Raw genomic sequence first — 16,306 nt, 5'->3', positions numbered from 1 at the left:
CTGCTGTGCTGGGTTGTCTCATGTTATCTTTACCTTAAAGCTTTCTTGTGCTTTTAGCATATTCCTTATTCTCTTTATTTTAACTTATTTTCGTGCCTTATACATTGGGCCACTTTAGATGGTTTAGATGGTTTGATGGTTTGGTCTAGGAAGAACACAACTCAAATGGTAGATGTAAACTATAATTCTTAAAAGGTGCTTTAAATCATGATACAAAGATATAAAACAACTTACTGATTTTCTTTTTCTAACGTGACCTTGACATCTGGATTTCCACTTTCTTGTTAACCTTAAAAGATTCTGGTGTGGACTTCTTCAGCATTTGCAAAGTGCCCACTATTGCCAGGCTCAGGGGTGGGTTGTTTCAGAGACTATAAGGTACTTCCACTCATAGACTTTAGCCCTCTAAAATTCTTGCTGTGTTCTAGGCCATTCCTTATATCTTGGAATTTCCCCAGTAGTTTATATTTGTACATTGTATTCAAGGTTCTGGCATTCTTCTGATTTGTAAGTAGGTCTATAAGCCTTTGGTCCATTCTCTCCTTTTTTTTGCCATAATGAAATATCTAGTGAACACATCTTTGCCAAGCTAGACTAGTATAGCATATATGATTATTTAGGCAAGTTGATGTCTCGGCCTTTTTCTCATTCAACTAATACTATTGTCTAAATTTTGGATCTTTTGCGTTTGTTAATAATTTTTATTACTCTGTTTCTACCCAAAGTCTGGTGTTCTGTAGCACTTCCTATTCTCTTCTGTTTTGTTTTTATGCTTTGGATGTTACATAATGATTCTTTTCCCCTAGTTCAGCTCTAGTGTGATAACATTCTACCTGATACATATTGATTAAAAGGGTACTGTTGATTCAAGATCATCATGGTTCCCCCCAGGGTTGCAAACTGAGGTGGTCAGGGCCATTGGCTGAGCCAATTTAATGTCACACTAGCTGATGGATTTAGGGCAGGATTAGAATGCTGGGTGAGTAGAATTTTATTCCTTCTCCTTGTAATATGAGTGGACAGTGTATCATTTCACATTTATAGTTTTTCTCCCCCAAAAAACATTTGATCGTGTCAGGTGAGGTGGGGATCATCCCAAAGCTAACCATGCTAGGGGTGAATCAATTGTTGGGAGCAGAGCAGCATTGGGCAAACTCCTCATGCTTGACACATCCTCGCGGCTCCAGTGCACAATGCAAGTGCTACTGCCTAAATCTAAAATACCCATGTCTTCATATTCTTATAATTGTATATTAAGTTTTTTAAGTGGACTAAAAAAGTGACTTTTAAGTGGCTAAAAGTCAAGGTGGTGATAATTAAGGTCTTAATCCAGACAGGAAGGCTAGGCCACCTGTCTGCTGCTTTTGTACCTGTTGTTAGAGATCTTCTGAAGAGGATGTGGGACCTGCAGTGGCAGGTGTCCCATGCATGGCCTTGCTAGTATAACCACATCGCATGGCATTCAGGAAGTTGCCAGCATGCCTAAGGGAAGTTGTCCCATGTTCCTGGACTCCACCTTTTCGTATTTGATTCTCCCTCTCTCTCTTTTCAGTAGCATAGCTTGTGTGGGACACTGGAGCCGTTGTGTTGGCAGCAGAAGTGTTTGCCCCTTAAAGCCAAGCCCATTATTTTTGATGGAACAGCAGGACCTACAGGGCATGTCTGAAGGGCAGGACAGCGGGCACGGCGGACGACCCACCCCTTATCCCCTGGGAGGTACTTAACTTCTTCTGTTAACCCTAGCTGTAGCCTGACTTTCCTTGAGGGGCTTACTCTAGACTGAATTCAGCTCACCTCTGTAGTTTCCATACCGGCTGTCTGCTCCCAGAAGGTCCTGAGTGGTTTGCTCCTATTACATACAGGTCTGGCTGTCTCTGCCTGCCTTATGGCTGTGTTATCATCTTGTCTGGTGGCTACTGGCTGCCCTTATATTTTAATATAGAGGAGTGGCCTGCTGAATCAGATAATGCCCCAGTCTCTAGAGACCATGTTTCTGTCTTTAAAGATGAGAACAATAGGGGTTGACCTCAGTAGCATCTGAGGTTGACTTATATTGGTACCTCTTCTCTTTACTGAATAGCCTTGGGATTGTCTCTTTTCATGTTGCACCAGTGTCAAATTGTAGTGGTGGTGTGGGGGAGGTGGGGGTTTCTATCCGTGCCAAAGTAAAATCTCAGCATTGGGACCGTGGCTGGCTTTAGAGCTAGCAAACAGAAAGGTTATTTTTATTTTCTTACAGTGCTTACTTTTCTGGTGCAGAAAGATTGTTGGGAACAGACAGGAGCCAATGTGGGAATTCAACTTCAAGTTCAAAAAGCAGGTGCGTGCTTTTATCATCTCTTTGTTTTTCAGGTAATATCTTACTCTAATTTTACTAGACATAAAGTTGCCTCATTAAAATCAGATAACACACATTAAAACATATAATGTCATAAAAATAAAAGAAAGAACTGTTTTATATGAAAGAGGCACAAAGATTTAGTAGCTTAATGCAAAGAGTAAACCTTGAGTGGATCCTGGATTAATGAACAAAGAGCAATAAAAGACATTTTTGGTACAATTAAAGAAATTTGAGTATGCTCTGGATATTAGATTATATGAAATACTGTTAATTTTCTTAGGTGTGATAATGTTATTGAGGTTATATATGTATCTTTATTCATGTTGAATAAGGGTGGAATGCCAGTGTTACTTTCAAATGGCTTTTTCTCCCCTACCCCAAGAGTTCATTTGTTTTTTTTTCTTAATATGTGAATATATATAAAATGAGAGGTGAGGGAGAGAGAAAACAAACGTGGCAAAATTTCCAATGGTAAAGGGTATACAGGAGTTTATTGCATGGTTTTGTTAACTTTTCTATATATTTGAAGACTTTAAAAGTGGGGAAAAGGGAAAAACTTGTTATAACAATGTACTGAGGTTATTTGACTAAGAATTTTTTTGTTTTTCAAAGCAAATGTATTTGTAAACAACAATAATTCATATGGTTTTATATCTGAGGCAGTTTGGGCAAGCCATGGGGAGAGGGACTGCCAAGAGTCTATTTATAAGAAGAGTAGATAGTATTGCACCTTTATCTCTGCCTTTTTCTTGGACTGTACCTGAGATCTTGGCTACAGTGAGGATCTGTTCTGCATGTCTTTACTTCTTGTCCTCAGCAGGCTCATTTCCTCCATCTGTCTCCCATACTTAGTATCTCACTGAGGTGACACATTACAAATAGAATTACAGTTATCCCTCACTTGATGACAGGTGTGTTCCAGATAAGTTTGTATTTAAAGTAAATCATATTTTTACATTGATTTTTCAAAAACATGGTTCTAGGGACAAATTTTGGCTCTGATCATTTGCTTTTAATAAGATGTCCACAATCTATGATATCCATTAGATGTTGGTAGAGAGTCCACCATAGCACCTTTTTGGGAGGGAACTGAGGGGCAATCTTCGCAGTGTATACAAGCTAAGACCAGAGCTGCCGCAGGAAAGTGAATGCTAAGATTTCCTCTAGCTCTGAGAGTTGTGACTCTTGTTTTATGATGCCTGGAATTAGATGGCCACTTCTGCTTCCATCCCTTTTTGTGCAGCAGATGTTCTTTGAAGTCTGACAAGTCACAAGGAATTTGTGATCTCTCAAACTTATAGCCTCTGATAGAGCTATAAGTTTCCATTTCTTGCCAGATGGTAGGAAACACCATCTAAATGAAGCACCCACTGTCGCATTTCTCATCCAAATGTGTTTCCACGTCTTTCAAAGGGCAGATTTTCCTTGATCTGTATAGAAACTGATATGTATATTAAAGAGAGAAGAGATAACAGAAAAATGGATCTCAGCAGCTTTAGTTAAGCCATACCATTTTCACTGGTGGAGTCTTAGAGCCATAAACATTTCCTCTAACCCATTAGAGTAATTCTTAATTCTCTTCAGTCCCCTAGATTAAAGAGCAAGTGTATGGGAGGATTGCAGCCTCCCATTCAGTACGAAGATGTTCATACCAACCCAGACCAGGACTGCTGCCTACTGCAGGTCACCACCCTCAATTTCATCTTTATTCCAATTGTCATGGGAATGATATTTACTCTGGTAAGTGGAGACAGGATGTCATCCTCAGCTCTTTCATAGACTCACTATACTTAGGGTTTGAAAGAAATTTGTAAATTTAACCATTGAGGAAGAAATCTTTGAAGAATAATTTTAAACAAAATCTGAAAGCAGACTTGTATACTAGGAACAGACATATTTGTGAAGTTAATTATGTCTGAGAATATTTTACTTCTGTTTCCTTCTCTATAGTGAACAGAATGTTTTTGCATCTCCTGTGTAGTGCTTATTAATGTTTGAGAAACATTATCCTGTTAAGGTTAATGATGAAGCTTATACATGAACACTGTATGTCAGGACCTGAGGCATGCATGTGGTATCATAAATGGAATATTAAAATGTAGGGTTACCAGCTCTGTCTTGTGTAATGCTCTGACTATTCAAGGTTTAGCTAAGAATTAGATTTTAGCTAAGAATTAGATTAGTAAACAACAAATATGCTTCTGGTTATTTTCCATGTTTTTAACATTTTTAACTGGATTGGCAACTGGAGAGTTCATGTTATTTATCTTCTCTGTATTTTAAGCTTATGTTCAGAGATATGTTTCCCCCTCCACATTGAAAATAGCTTTATTCTTTTTTTAATGGTAAAATAAATACTTCATGTGAAGAATTTAAATAATGCCTAAACACATTGAGAACAGTGAAGGTGACTTAGACTTCCGCTATCCTATAACTGCAGTTAACTTTTGGGGAACTGTTCTTTAATGTATCTGTTAAGATATATTCAATACATGTATACACCCACTCTCTTAAATAATTTTGTATAATTGAGATTATGTCATATATCTGTTTTTATTATAAGCATCTCTCATAAGCCACATTAATGACTTATTTATATACTTATACTCCATATACTTCCTACTCTTAGAATTCTATACAGATTTACGTATACATAAACATTTAGAGATTTTGTGGTTTATTTTCCAAAACAATGTGATCAGATCAGTTTCATGCATCTTGCTTAACTTGCTCAATTATATCTCATCAGAATCCCCTCAAGTCATCTCTTATAGCTCTAATCCAGTTTTTTAAAATTGTCATTAAGGTAGTCTATGTGCATGTGTCCTAATTTGTTCAGCCATTTGAGAGGCTTTCTTGAGCACAGTTTAAATATATGACGCTAAGAAAAACTTATAAAAATCACCCTTAATTTTTAATATCTTTGCAAAAAAAGATAGTATAGTGCTGTTGGTATAACTTAGAGATTATTTTGTGGCCTAGTTCATGTCAGTTGTCTAGACTGTCTCATTTTAGAGTGAGTCATAGGAAAACAAGGTTGTTTAATTTGAGTACTGAATTTATTTTTCCCTCCCAGTTTACTATCAATGTGAGCACGGACATGCGGCATCATCGAGTGAGACTGGTGTTCCAAGATTCTCCTGTCCATGGAGGTCGGAAACTGCGCAGTGAACAGGGTGTGCAAGTCATCCTGGACCCAGTGCACAGCATTCGACTTTTTGACTGGTGGCATCCTCAGTATCCATTCTCCCTGAGAGCATAGATACTGCTTCCCGTCACTGAGGGCAGCCCTGAGCTAGGCCAGTTCATTTGTAATCAGATTCCAGTTTGGAAGGGGCAGCTGATTGTATATCTGGTCAGTAATGCACATGCTCTTCAGGTTTCTGGGGCTCCTTCTAGGGGAAGGAGAAGGATTGAATCAGGAGTAAAAACATTATGATTTATAAACATATTTTAATGTAAAATTTTGCATTTGAAAGGTGAAACCTGGCCCTATTTTCTGTGTTAAACCCCATTTGGTGCTACTGAGTTTGTTCTTTATTCTTTTATCCCAGCCAGAGTGGATGATCTCGCTTTAGGGGAAAATTAAACTCTTAAATCTCCAAACAAGGAAATTTCAGCATTCCCTTATGGATCAGAGTAACCTTAGAGGCTTAAAATTGTTGCTACTGTTGCTTACAATTTAGCTGCCCCTCAAATTCAAGTGAATATTTCCTCTTCTCCCTTTACCCCTCTCTAGAAATAAAGCAGGTGACAGGGTTTTCATAAACTTATGAGATTGACTTGTGTATCTTTCTTTAAAAATATTTGTCACATAAATATTTTTTTGCCAGTTTTGGATTTTAGGTATTTTTTTTTTGCATGAAGCTGACAGTAATGATAATGATTTTGTGCTGCACTAGGAACTTTTCATAATATCTCTAGTTCTCACAATCCTTCAAGGTAGGTGATACTATTCCCATTCTCTGGCTGAAAAAGCTGAATCAGTGACTTACCCAAGGCCATACTATCCAATAAGTGGCAGAGCCAGAATTCTGACCCAGGTCCTTTTGCTGTGCCACAATTAAAAAGGTCAGTCTCATTATTCTTGTGGTAGATGGTGGCACAGGGGAGTAGGCAGAGTGTACATAGATAGAAAGAGTAAAAGGGTGAGTAAAAAGTTGATTGTGGTATACCTTATCCCTAATCAGCCTAAAAGGTATATAAGATTGATGAAAGAATCTTTTAAATGTGTGTTTCCAAGTAAAATGTAAAACAAATCAAGACAGTTATTGCAGGAAGGATAGTGATATTTTCATTGAATTGTTAGAAGGGCATTTATTATGAAGGTCATTAAAAAATTGCATTCTCATATTGAAACCAGACTCCTGCACTATAAGAATTTAGTGACTCCTTTGCTCTGCTCTGCCCTGTGCTGCCTGTGAGAGCTTGGCCTTTTATCCCTGCAGAAATGCTCATGTCCTCTTGGTGAGAGGACTTGGTATAGCTTGTGTACTCTGAGAAGAGGATCATGTTTTTGTTTTGTTTCTGCTAAGAAGATAAGTTTGCTGCTTGTCTCCTCCCACCTGCCCCCCACCCAAATTAGCTAGGGAGCTGGATATTAGCTAGAGGTGGGCATTACGACCATATTCTTTAAACATGAAAATCTCATGGGGGTAGTTATTATCATGAGCTTGACTGCTAAATTAGTGTGTTGTTTTTTCCTTACCATTCCCTACCCCCTGCTATTTAAAGAATATTCTTAGGAAGCACCTGCTTAATACAGCTGCTAACAGCTAACCTTACCCTGCACTGAGGGTGGTACTAAAGCTGTTCACACAGAAAGTGAGCCTGGGTCAGTGAAAACCAGAATTTGGGCAGTTAAATGATAAAAACAAAAAAAAACCTGAACAATATGCACCATCTCTACAATCAGAAGTTGCCTCTTTGAGGCAAGAGGAGAGAAGCACACAGTCCCTAGTTCCCTGAATTAAAGATGCCATGGACCAGAAGGGAGTTGTCCTGGTGGATTTTGTGTCCCCCATTTAGGAGTTACTTTTAGAAGGGGAGTGAAATAAATTTGGCTTAATAATTGTGTTCTGACTGATCTTCCTAGTTTTTGTATGAAACTCCATGGTATGATGATACTGCCTCAGCTGTTCTTAGTATAATATTGACAAACACTTGGTAAAGTATGTTTTCAAAGGTTATCATGGCTTCAGCCTTCCCTCTGCACTGACTGAGTTGCCTTTTCTAGGATGATTCCTGATTTATTAGTGAAAGGATATGAAGTGTCTCAGGGATTTCCTTTTGATGAGAACCTGAAACTACCTGGAGAAGAGTTGGAACTTTCTGAACTGCTTTTGTAAAAACTGCTTTGTACTTGTCACTTCCTTAAATATGTACCTTGATTTTGCTCTAAGGGTCAGACAAACAAAATACTTAGCTTCATTTCTTACCCCTCAAATAAATCAGAATTACTCAGATTTTCCTGCCTTCTACCAAAGATGCAAGGAAACTAAGCCAGAAGGTGAATATATTGTGGGAAAGAAAAATATTAATTAATGGTTATATGTGCCACTGATCTCAACTACAGCATTTGTTGCTGATATAGAACGTGTGTGTATAAGTCTGTACACATGGCATGTATATAAAAATCCTTCACACTTGTAGCAGTGTGTACTGGGTATTGTAAAGGATTGAGTAGGCACTGTGGTGATACTTCACAAACCAGATGGGAAAGATCCATTAATAGCCACAGGTGACAGGGTAAGGAGCAATTCAAGAAAATGTACAGATTTAACCAAAATTTGTCAGGAATTTTGGCATTAAGACTGTCTTCATACTATGTATATATAATAGACAAACATTTCATTTTATAGTGTTAGCACAGCCAAATACCTGAATTCAGGCAAGCGACACAATTCACTGAAGTGCACCCTATGGAAATGTATCTGGATTAGGTTTCTCCACTTAAAAAATGGGTACAACCAGAGTAAAAGTAGTAAATGGGCGCGAGAGAAAGGTGACGAACCATTGGCAAACAATTACAAGGCCAGTACTGAGGCCAATTTAGAGAGCAGGTGGTTAGAGACAAAGGTAAGTTCAAAGGGATATGTGCTGCACCTCACTGGGAAGGAGGCAGGATCCGCTGGGCTCTGAAACTTTACTGGCGTTCGGTAAAAACCTCGGCTCTCCGCCACCTCGTAAGGGACTCTCCGGGCAGAACCAAGATGGCGCGCAGCATCAAAGAGGCTCCTGTGTCACGTGTAAGTGAGCGCCGGGGCGGAGGCGTGGCCTCGAGGGAGTCGGTCAGGCCCCGCCCTTGAGGTGGGGCCAGGGACTGTCAGCAAAAGGAGCGGGTAGGACCTTGAGGAGGGGCGTCACGGCGCTGGTGGAGGCTGCAGCTGCGTCCGCGCCTGCTCGGCTCCCGAGGACGCGTCGGGCTCCAGGTGTCCGGGGTGGCTTCTTGCTCGGATACGAGCTGCCCGGCCTTCAGTGATCGCAGGCAGGTGAGCGTCCAGAGCCTGGGTTGGGGAAGGATGCCTCTTTTTCCCACTTTCAGCTCCCCTCAGTTTGGGGAGGGGGGTCTCAGTCTAGCGGTTCTTGGGAAACAGCACCTTTTTACTCAAATGTGTCGTCTCCTTTAGACTTCGCTACTGCTTCTTCTGCCGCCCCTCACCAGCCTTTGCAGTGCCCTGTGCCCTTGGAGGTGAGAATGGGGGTACGATGCCCGATTTGCGGGGAGGGCGTGGAGTTCGCCTTCAGCTCCATCGGCTTGGGGTGGGGGTGGGGGGCTGAGTTGGCAACTCTTCCGGTGGGAACTGGATGGACTGCGCCCCCATTTCCCCTCCAGGAGAGTCAGAGAAGAAGAGCCTGGGCCAGCTCCGCTCCTTTGGCACAAGAGGTACTGAGGTCTTCGCTCTTCCCGGGGGTCTTTTTCCTTCCCACGTTGCTCATATCACCCGTTCTTAATATTGCTAGCTCTCCATTCCTCGAACTGCCAGTCTCAGGCTGTGCCAGAGATGCCCCTATCTCTGCAGTGCCAGGGCGGTGGGGTGGAAGGAGCGGCCAATCCGAGGTCTGGTGAAGGTGGGGTTGAGTGTGGGCGCAACCATGAAAGAGTGCTGGAATACAGATTCCTGAACTGGGAGGGTGGGAGTGGGGAACTGACTTTCGACCACGCAGTAGGGATGTTTTCCCCGTACAGTTTGGTGGTGGGTGGGAAGAGAGAGGTCCGGTTGAAGGACTTGGTAATGAGGTGTGGCTGGGTTTTTTGTTTTGAGGAGGAGGGATTGAGGACAAGGTGCCACCAGGTGCTAAAGTCATCTTTGAGGAGAGGTATGCTGGTAGAGGGGTGGGGGAATTGGGGCTGCTGTCCTATGTGGTGAGCAAGTGGTTAAGGAGGAGACTCTGCTTAGCATGGAGATCTCCTGGTGGGAGCTTAAGGGGCTCCTCCAGTAGCCACGTTTCAGGTTCTTCCCCCAGTCTTCCCCGTTGGAACTGGTACCTAGTACTTTGTTTGACATCCAGCAAACATTAATTGGGCACCTACTATAATGCCAGACACCATGCTAGGTGCTAAGTCTTCTGAAGGCAATTTAGGGCTATGGAGCACCTGAAAGGTACACACAGTAGACACTGTTAACAGCTCTGCACACCGCCAGCCCCTGGTCCCTGCCCTCCACCAGCCCCAATTTTGTTACATTGCTATTGGATTAGAAAAAGCCAGAGCCCTGTCCACATCCTGTCAAATAACTGAACTGGATTCCAACCCATCCACCCCCTACCACTATTAATTAGCAGGCAGTCCCAAGGAAAACTACCTTAGTAAAAGGAACAGTTTGAATGATTTCCTTTGGCTGTTTTCTAGGACTTTGTCCTGAGGTGTGAGGAGGCTGCCTGGGATAAAAGGTATCTCAAGATAAAAATGAAGCAATGAATGGCACAATGGTTATCGGGGGCCAAGAATGTACCAGACACCCAGCACAATGGGAGACACCATCTCTGGAAGATAGAAGAGTAGGGGTGGGCGGGGGGATGTGAAAGGGAAATCTCATCCAGTGGTATCTGGGCATGTGCAGCTGAGCACGTCATGATGCCAGAACTGTGGCATGTATAAGGAAGGTCTGGCAGCTGGGTGCTAAGGAGGGATTGGAGGGGCAGGGCAGGGCAGGCAGACAGGCTGCTGGGTCTCCTCTGTAGGAGATTGCTGAAATCTTAGAGCTGGAAAGAGCTGTCAGGGATTGCTTGTGGATCCTTTCAGAGAGAGCCTCTGAGGATAGAAGGGTGAGAGCTAGGGAGAGGAGCAGGGCCAGGGAGGTGGGGGCCAATGGGGCTTTAGGATATGGGGGAGATAGCTGAGGTCTTTCTATGACAGGGATACTCTACTCTGGGGCTTTCGGCCCTTGGATGGGTTGACATAGAAACAACGTGTGGTTTCTGAGTGGTATGGAGTTGTGTGTGGTGTGTGTGTGCTGGAGAGGAGTTGGTATGGAGCAGGGAGGACTGAGTGAAAGCTGCCTCAGAGTCTAGGTCCCAGGTAGGGAATTGGGAGAAATGGAGGGGAGGGAGCGGGGTCAGAGGGAGGGGTGAGTGTGTACTGCAGCCACATGAAGTCACCATACGTCCCTCCTCTGGCCTGCTTGCTCACTGAGCTATAATTAGCTCTGGAGGGCATGTGGTGCTGGCTCACAGGAGTGTGGCACTTGGGATGGCCAGCAGAGTAAAGAGTACTCAGAGAGGTGCTGGTGCTGGGTGAACTCTGAGAAGGGGTGTTCCTAGGGGACCTTTTCTGAATTGGGAGTGGCCTGTTAGGAACTGAGAATGTCATGGGGAAGTAGCAGTGGGGGAAGGAGCTCTAAGCCAGGATGGTATGAAACTCCAGGGCTGGCAGAGCCTGAGGACCTCCCTCTTATCTCCTGGCTGCTGGCTCACCAGTCACACAAGAAGCATGATTGCTGCCCAGCTCATTGCTCTGCTTTCAGAGAGCATTGGGAGCTGCAGCCCCCCACCTCCCTCAAGTGTCTTCTGTTCCCCCAGGTGAGGTCAGTTCTAATCCAGAGCAGCTTCTTGCCTGTCAGTCAGGGGCTGAGAGGCCTTGGCTGGGGTTTTCTTCATTCTCAAAGAGCTGGAGGAGAAACTATCACCAGTTAATTCAGTTGGTCATACTCCAAGTGCTGCTCAGTGCTGACCCCCAGGCTGTGCCAGAGACTGAATCTTTGATCACATGCTACTCCGTATTGCTCCCAAATGATTACTTGTATATCTTAAGTTCTTTCAGGTAGACTGTGAACTTGTTAAGGGTAAAGATTGTATCTTACTTGCCTTTTGTATGCATAACAATTCCTAGCTAAGTAAGTAATCTACTACAGCTTTGGAAGTCTACTCACAGTAATCGTTGGATTGAATTAAAGAGATCTGTCTTCAGATCCTCTGGGTTCAATGAAACCTTGCAACTAGAAATATTTAACCAGGAGCAGAGGATCCTCTGGGGACCCAATACAGTGGTATTACATCAGTGGGGGAATTAGATTCTATAGGCAGTGAAGTGAAAATTCCTAAATCTCCCATAAAGCCATGGTATGTGGTTTAGGTTTATAACTCTGAATAATAATACTAATGTACAGATATAGTATATATTGTATAGTAATTATAAAAATACATAATATATACAATGATTTAAAAGAGTATTTAAGTAGAAGTATAATTTTGTAGTTAAGTGTCAGATGAAATAGCTGGTTTGCATTTAAATATTTTATTTATTTATTTATTTATTTATTTATTTATTTATTTATTTATTTATTTATGGCTGTGTTGGGTCTTCTTTTCTGTGCGAGGGCTTTCTCTAGTTGGAGCAAACGGGGGCCACTCTTCATCGCTGTGCGCTGGCCTCTCACTATCGCGGCCTCTCTTGTTGCGGAGCACAGGCTCCGGACGCGCAGGCTCAGTAGTTGTGGCTCACGGGCTTAGCTGCTCCGCGGCATGTGGGATCTTCCCAGACCAGGGCTCGAACCCATGTCCCCAACATTGGCAGGCAGATTCTCAACCACTGCGCCACCAGGGAAGCCCCTGGTTTGCATTTAGAGGCCTTTATTGCTCACTTTGCCCAGCCAGTGGAATTTTATTTATTCTCATAAATTTATTCTCATAAATTAAATGCATGTCTGATGTGAGTTTATGGCCACTGTCTTCAGATAGATAACTGTCATTTTAAAGGAGAGATAGGTTTCCATTTAATTTAAGAAAAACTTCCTTAGGACAATGAGGGATTCCTCATTTAGTAGTGAGCTCCTTATTCCTGAAAGAAAGTCAAGTAAAGACTGAACTGTTGTGAATGTTGAGGAAGGAGCTCCCTCCCAGGGTGGGAGGTTGGCCTGCATGACGTCAGAAAACCTTTCAAGCAGGAATCTGCAGTTCCAAGTATGGGCAGGGGTGGGGGTCGGCACTGGATGGTAGAGGTTTTTGACAGCTACTACAGAAGAGGATTTTCCTGTGTTTGGCTTAGAGCAGGGGTCCCCAACCCCCAGGCCGCAGACAGGTACCAGTCCAAGGCCTATTAGGAACCAGGCAGCACAGCAGGAGGTGAGTGGCGGACCAGCGAGCGAACCTTCATCTGCCGCTTCCCATCGCTCCCCATCTCTCACATTACCACCTGAACAATGCCCCCGCCAACTCCGGCCGTGGAAAAATTGTCTTCTACGAAACCAGTCCCTGGTGCCAAAAAGGTTGCAGACCGCTGGCTTAGAGGATAGCTGCTGAGAGGGGGGCCTGGGAAGTGCAGCCAGGCCAGGAGCTTGGCGCTGACTGTTCCATGAAGAGTGAGCATTCTGGGAGACTTAGGGGGTGACCACCGCCATCTCTAATGCACACGGAGCCCTGGGCTCGGGAGATTAGGCAGTAGAGCTCTGATGGATGGTGGTAAGTAGAAGGGTGGGCTGGGCCCAGTTCCTTGACCTCAGCTCACACTAGGCCAGTTGTGGAGTACCCCAAAATTTTGGCCCTTGTTTGGGACAGAGCACATGGAACAAGTGGAATTTTCATTCCTTCATTATTATCCTCATCCTTCCCTCCTTTCCCTCTCATACATTCCCACAGAAATTCAAGACCACATATACACTTACACTGTTTCATGACCAGTGATATGCTTTCATGATCATGCACACACACAAAGCTGTCACGGCACCCATGAGCTCTTATGAACATACATGATTTCATGACTCCCAGATGCATTCTCATGACTGCACACACACATGCATTATCACGACCACAGTCGTATACCATCATGAGCCCTGTCATACACTTATGACCACACACATCCACACACAATCTCACCGTTATACATACTCATGCTCTCTCATGCACATGCGCTCAGGACCCCATCCTCATGACCATACTCTTACACACACACACACACACACACACACACGCTTCTCTTTCATGATTACACATTTATGCCACAAATTCTAATGACTATGCACTTACACACTCTGTTGTGTGAATATACATGCCTTCCCCCACATTCTCTCTGTGTCATAACCACATATAGCCCCCATACTTTTGTGACCACATACACATACACACTTTTTGTGGTGCCTACATTTCTCTGGGTAGTTCTGTGTACTCTAGACCTTTCACACCCCAGCACCTGGCAGCACTCCCTTCTGGTGTTCCTGATTACCCCTGAGCAGTTCTGTTTTCTGCTACGTGACAGCTCTCTAATCTGATGGGCTGACCTACTAACGCAGAAACCTCTGAGCAGTTTTTTGTGAACACCAAAGGACCCATATTTGTCTCACACAGACCTCTAGTTTGAAAGATTTTTATCCTCCAAATAAATGACATTTATTACTTTGTTTCTTCTTTTGCAAACATTATTTGAGGACATCTATAAGTGTTAATCAATGGCTCTGATTAGCAGAAGATAGTTAGGGTTACTGTACTTAATGATGTAAGTTCAGCGAAAGCCAGGTCCTGCCTATCTTAGCTTTTGTAAATAAATGATCTCTACTAGACATTTAGAATGTGGGCCCCCAGTGTCACCTGTGTAGCCTTCCCAGGTTTTTTTCTCTGTTGCATTGATGTGCTGCCTCTCTGAGAAAACATGTATTTATTTTAGCAGAGGTCTCTGTAGACAATACTTACCAGGGATCTTCTAACCTCTTTTTAGGCCTGGAACCCTTTTATACAAATGAAACCTTAATCACATGTCCAGTAAAATTGACAGACTTGGAGTTGATGAGATTAAAGAAAGGAAAGAGAGTTCAGAGCCCTTTGTGTCTGTCTCACCTCTTTCCCCTTTTTTCATCCTGGGCTGCCCCAAAGGTACTCTATCATAAAGCCCAGTTTGCAAATCCCTGGCTTAATTTAAAGATGTAGTTGTGATGGCTGTAATTTTGTTTATTTTAGAAGCGAAACGATTTTGGAGGTGCACAGAGACTTGCAGTCCTCCTTTCCCCACTAGCCTTTGACATTAGTCCTCCTGGGGTGGTGAGAATGCGAGTAACCATACGGCTAGGCATGCCCGGGGCAGCTGCAGTTTGTATCTGTGTCCTGGTGTGGTTGTTAACAGTGCTTCCATTCACTATCCTGGTTTGGACAGAAAGTTGTTTGCTTACACAAATGATAGGCCATGTCTTAGCAAGAGGTGGTTCATAACTAACTCCTGGGGAGCAGCTGGAGGGATGGGCTTCACAGATATGGGCCCAGAGGAACCTGTCAGATAGGCCTCTTCCTGAATCAACAGAATGCGCCGATGTTCAGAAGTTGAGTATCTGGGCTGGCAGTCAGTGCTAACCTGTGCTTGGGTAGCATTTTATACTCTTCAGAACAGTTTCATGTCTCTTAACTCCTTTGACCCTCATGACACCCTGTAAGATCACTGTATCGTGTTGTGTGTTACAACCTTCATTTTCCAGATTTGGGAACCTGATGCCCAGAGAAAGTCTAACTGCTGGCCTTTTAGGGGCCCAGGGAACTGGATGATTTAGAAGTGATTTGTGGCCAGCAGTGAGAAACTGTCAATAAAGCTTTTCCAAGAGTGTTTTTCTCTTGGAAGGCTTCCTGTAGCTAATATAGATTTTTAGTTTTCTTATAGTAATCGGAATGGGCCCAGCCTTGAGGTGCTTCAGGAGCCTGGGGTGCTAAGAGTTAACACTTACTGAGTGTTTGCTGGACACGGATGTCAACACTTTGCATATGTTAACTCTAGTAATCCTCACATCAGCTATGTGAGGTGAATATTATTGTCATCTCCATTTCACAGATGAAGAACGGAGGCTCAGAGAGATTAGGTGTCTTTCCAGACTCACATGTCAGTGGAGGAGCCAGCCCATCAACCTGCTCCAGAGTCTTCCTTTCGAGGCAGGAGTGGCCTCCATCTTGCTGTAAAGAAGCTTTAATTTTTCAGAGGGGAAGACAAATGAACCTATTCCCAGGCCTTGAGTCAGTTTTTTCTATTTTAGAGTTCCCCTTCTTTAAAGTTGGTCAGAGATGCACTTCCCAGAATGACTCGGTTACATGTATCCATTCAGCTCCTTGTATGTTAGGGCCATGGTAAGTGTTGGAGCATCCAAAGATAATTAGGCTATGGTTCTTACCTTAGAGTCTTCAGATGAGTCTATGTTGCACAAACAGAGGGAAAGGCTGTGCTGGGTCAGTGGAAGAGCCAATCTTATGTATGGGGGGGAATCAGAAAAGGCTCCATGGAGAAAGTGGTATATAAGATGAGCTTAGAAGGGTGATCAGGAGTTCCTTAGACTAACATGGAAAGGAAGACTGAGGCAGGCCAGGTGAGCTAGAAGCTCATGAGCAATAGGTGGGCTCTGGGAGCATGACAGTGGGCAGAGCTAGGGAGTAGCAGGGGAGAAAGGGCTTGACTGGGCTTTGGAGAAGAGGATGAGTGAGGGCAAGTCTTCTTGGGGTGTTGAGCTGGATATAGGGAGAGGAACAAAGGAGGAGGAGAAGCTTCTGGATTAGAGGGAAAGA

General features: G+C 43.4%; 1 protein-coding gene across 1 annotated transcript in view; it reads left to right on the top strand.

Moving 5' to 3' along the window:
- The window catches only part of TMEM183A (transmembrane protein 183A), a 13,850-nt gene extending 7,677 nt beyond the window's left edge, over window positions 1–6,173 (top strand). The window contains exons 6-8 of the mRNA XM_007449000.1: window positions 2,240–2,320; window positions 3,926–4,081; window positions 5,418–6,173. Coding sequence (XP_007449062.1) covers window positions 2,240–2,320; window positions 3,926–4,081; window positions 5,418–5,603 — 423 coding nt within the window. The 3' untranslated portion in view covers window positions 5,604–6,173. The remainder of the gene's footprint in view (window positions 1–2,239; window positions 2,321–3,925; window positions 4,082–5,417) is intronic.
- The last annotated feature ends 10,133 nt before the right edge of the window (window positions 6,174–16,306 follow it).

Source organism: Lipotes vexillifer, unplaced genomic scaffold, assembly GCF_000442215.2.
Source record: "Lipotes vexillifer unplaced genomic scaffold, Lipotes_vexillifer_v1.1 scaffold1608, whole genome shotgun sequence".
Lineage (NCBI taxonomy): Eukaryota > Metazoa > Chordata > Mammalia > Artiodactyla > Lipotidae > Lipotes > Lipotes vexillifer.
This window is presented reverse-complemented; position numbering and strand designations above follow the sequence as displayed.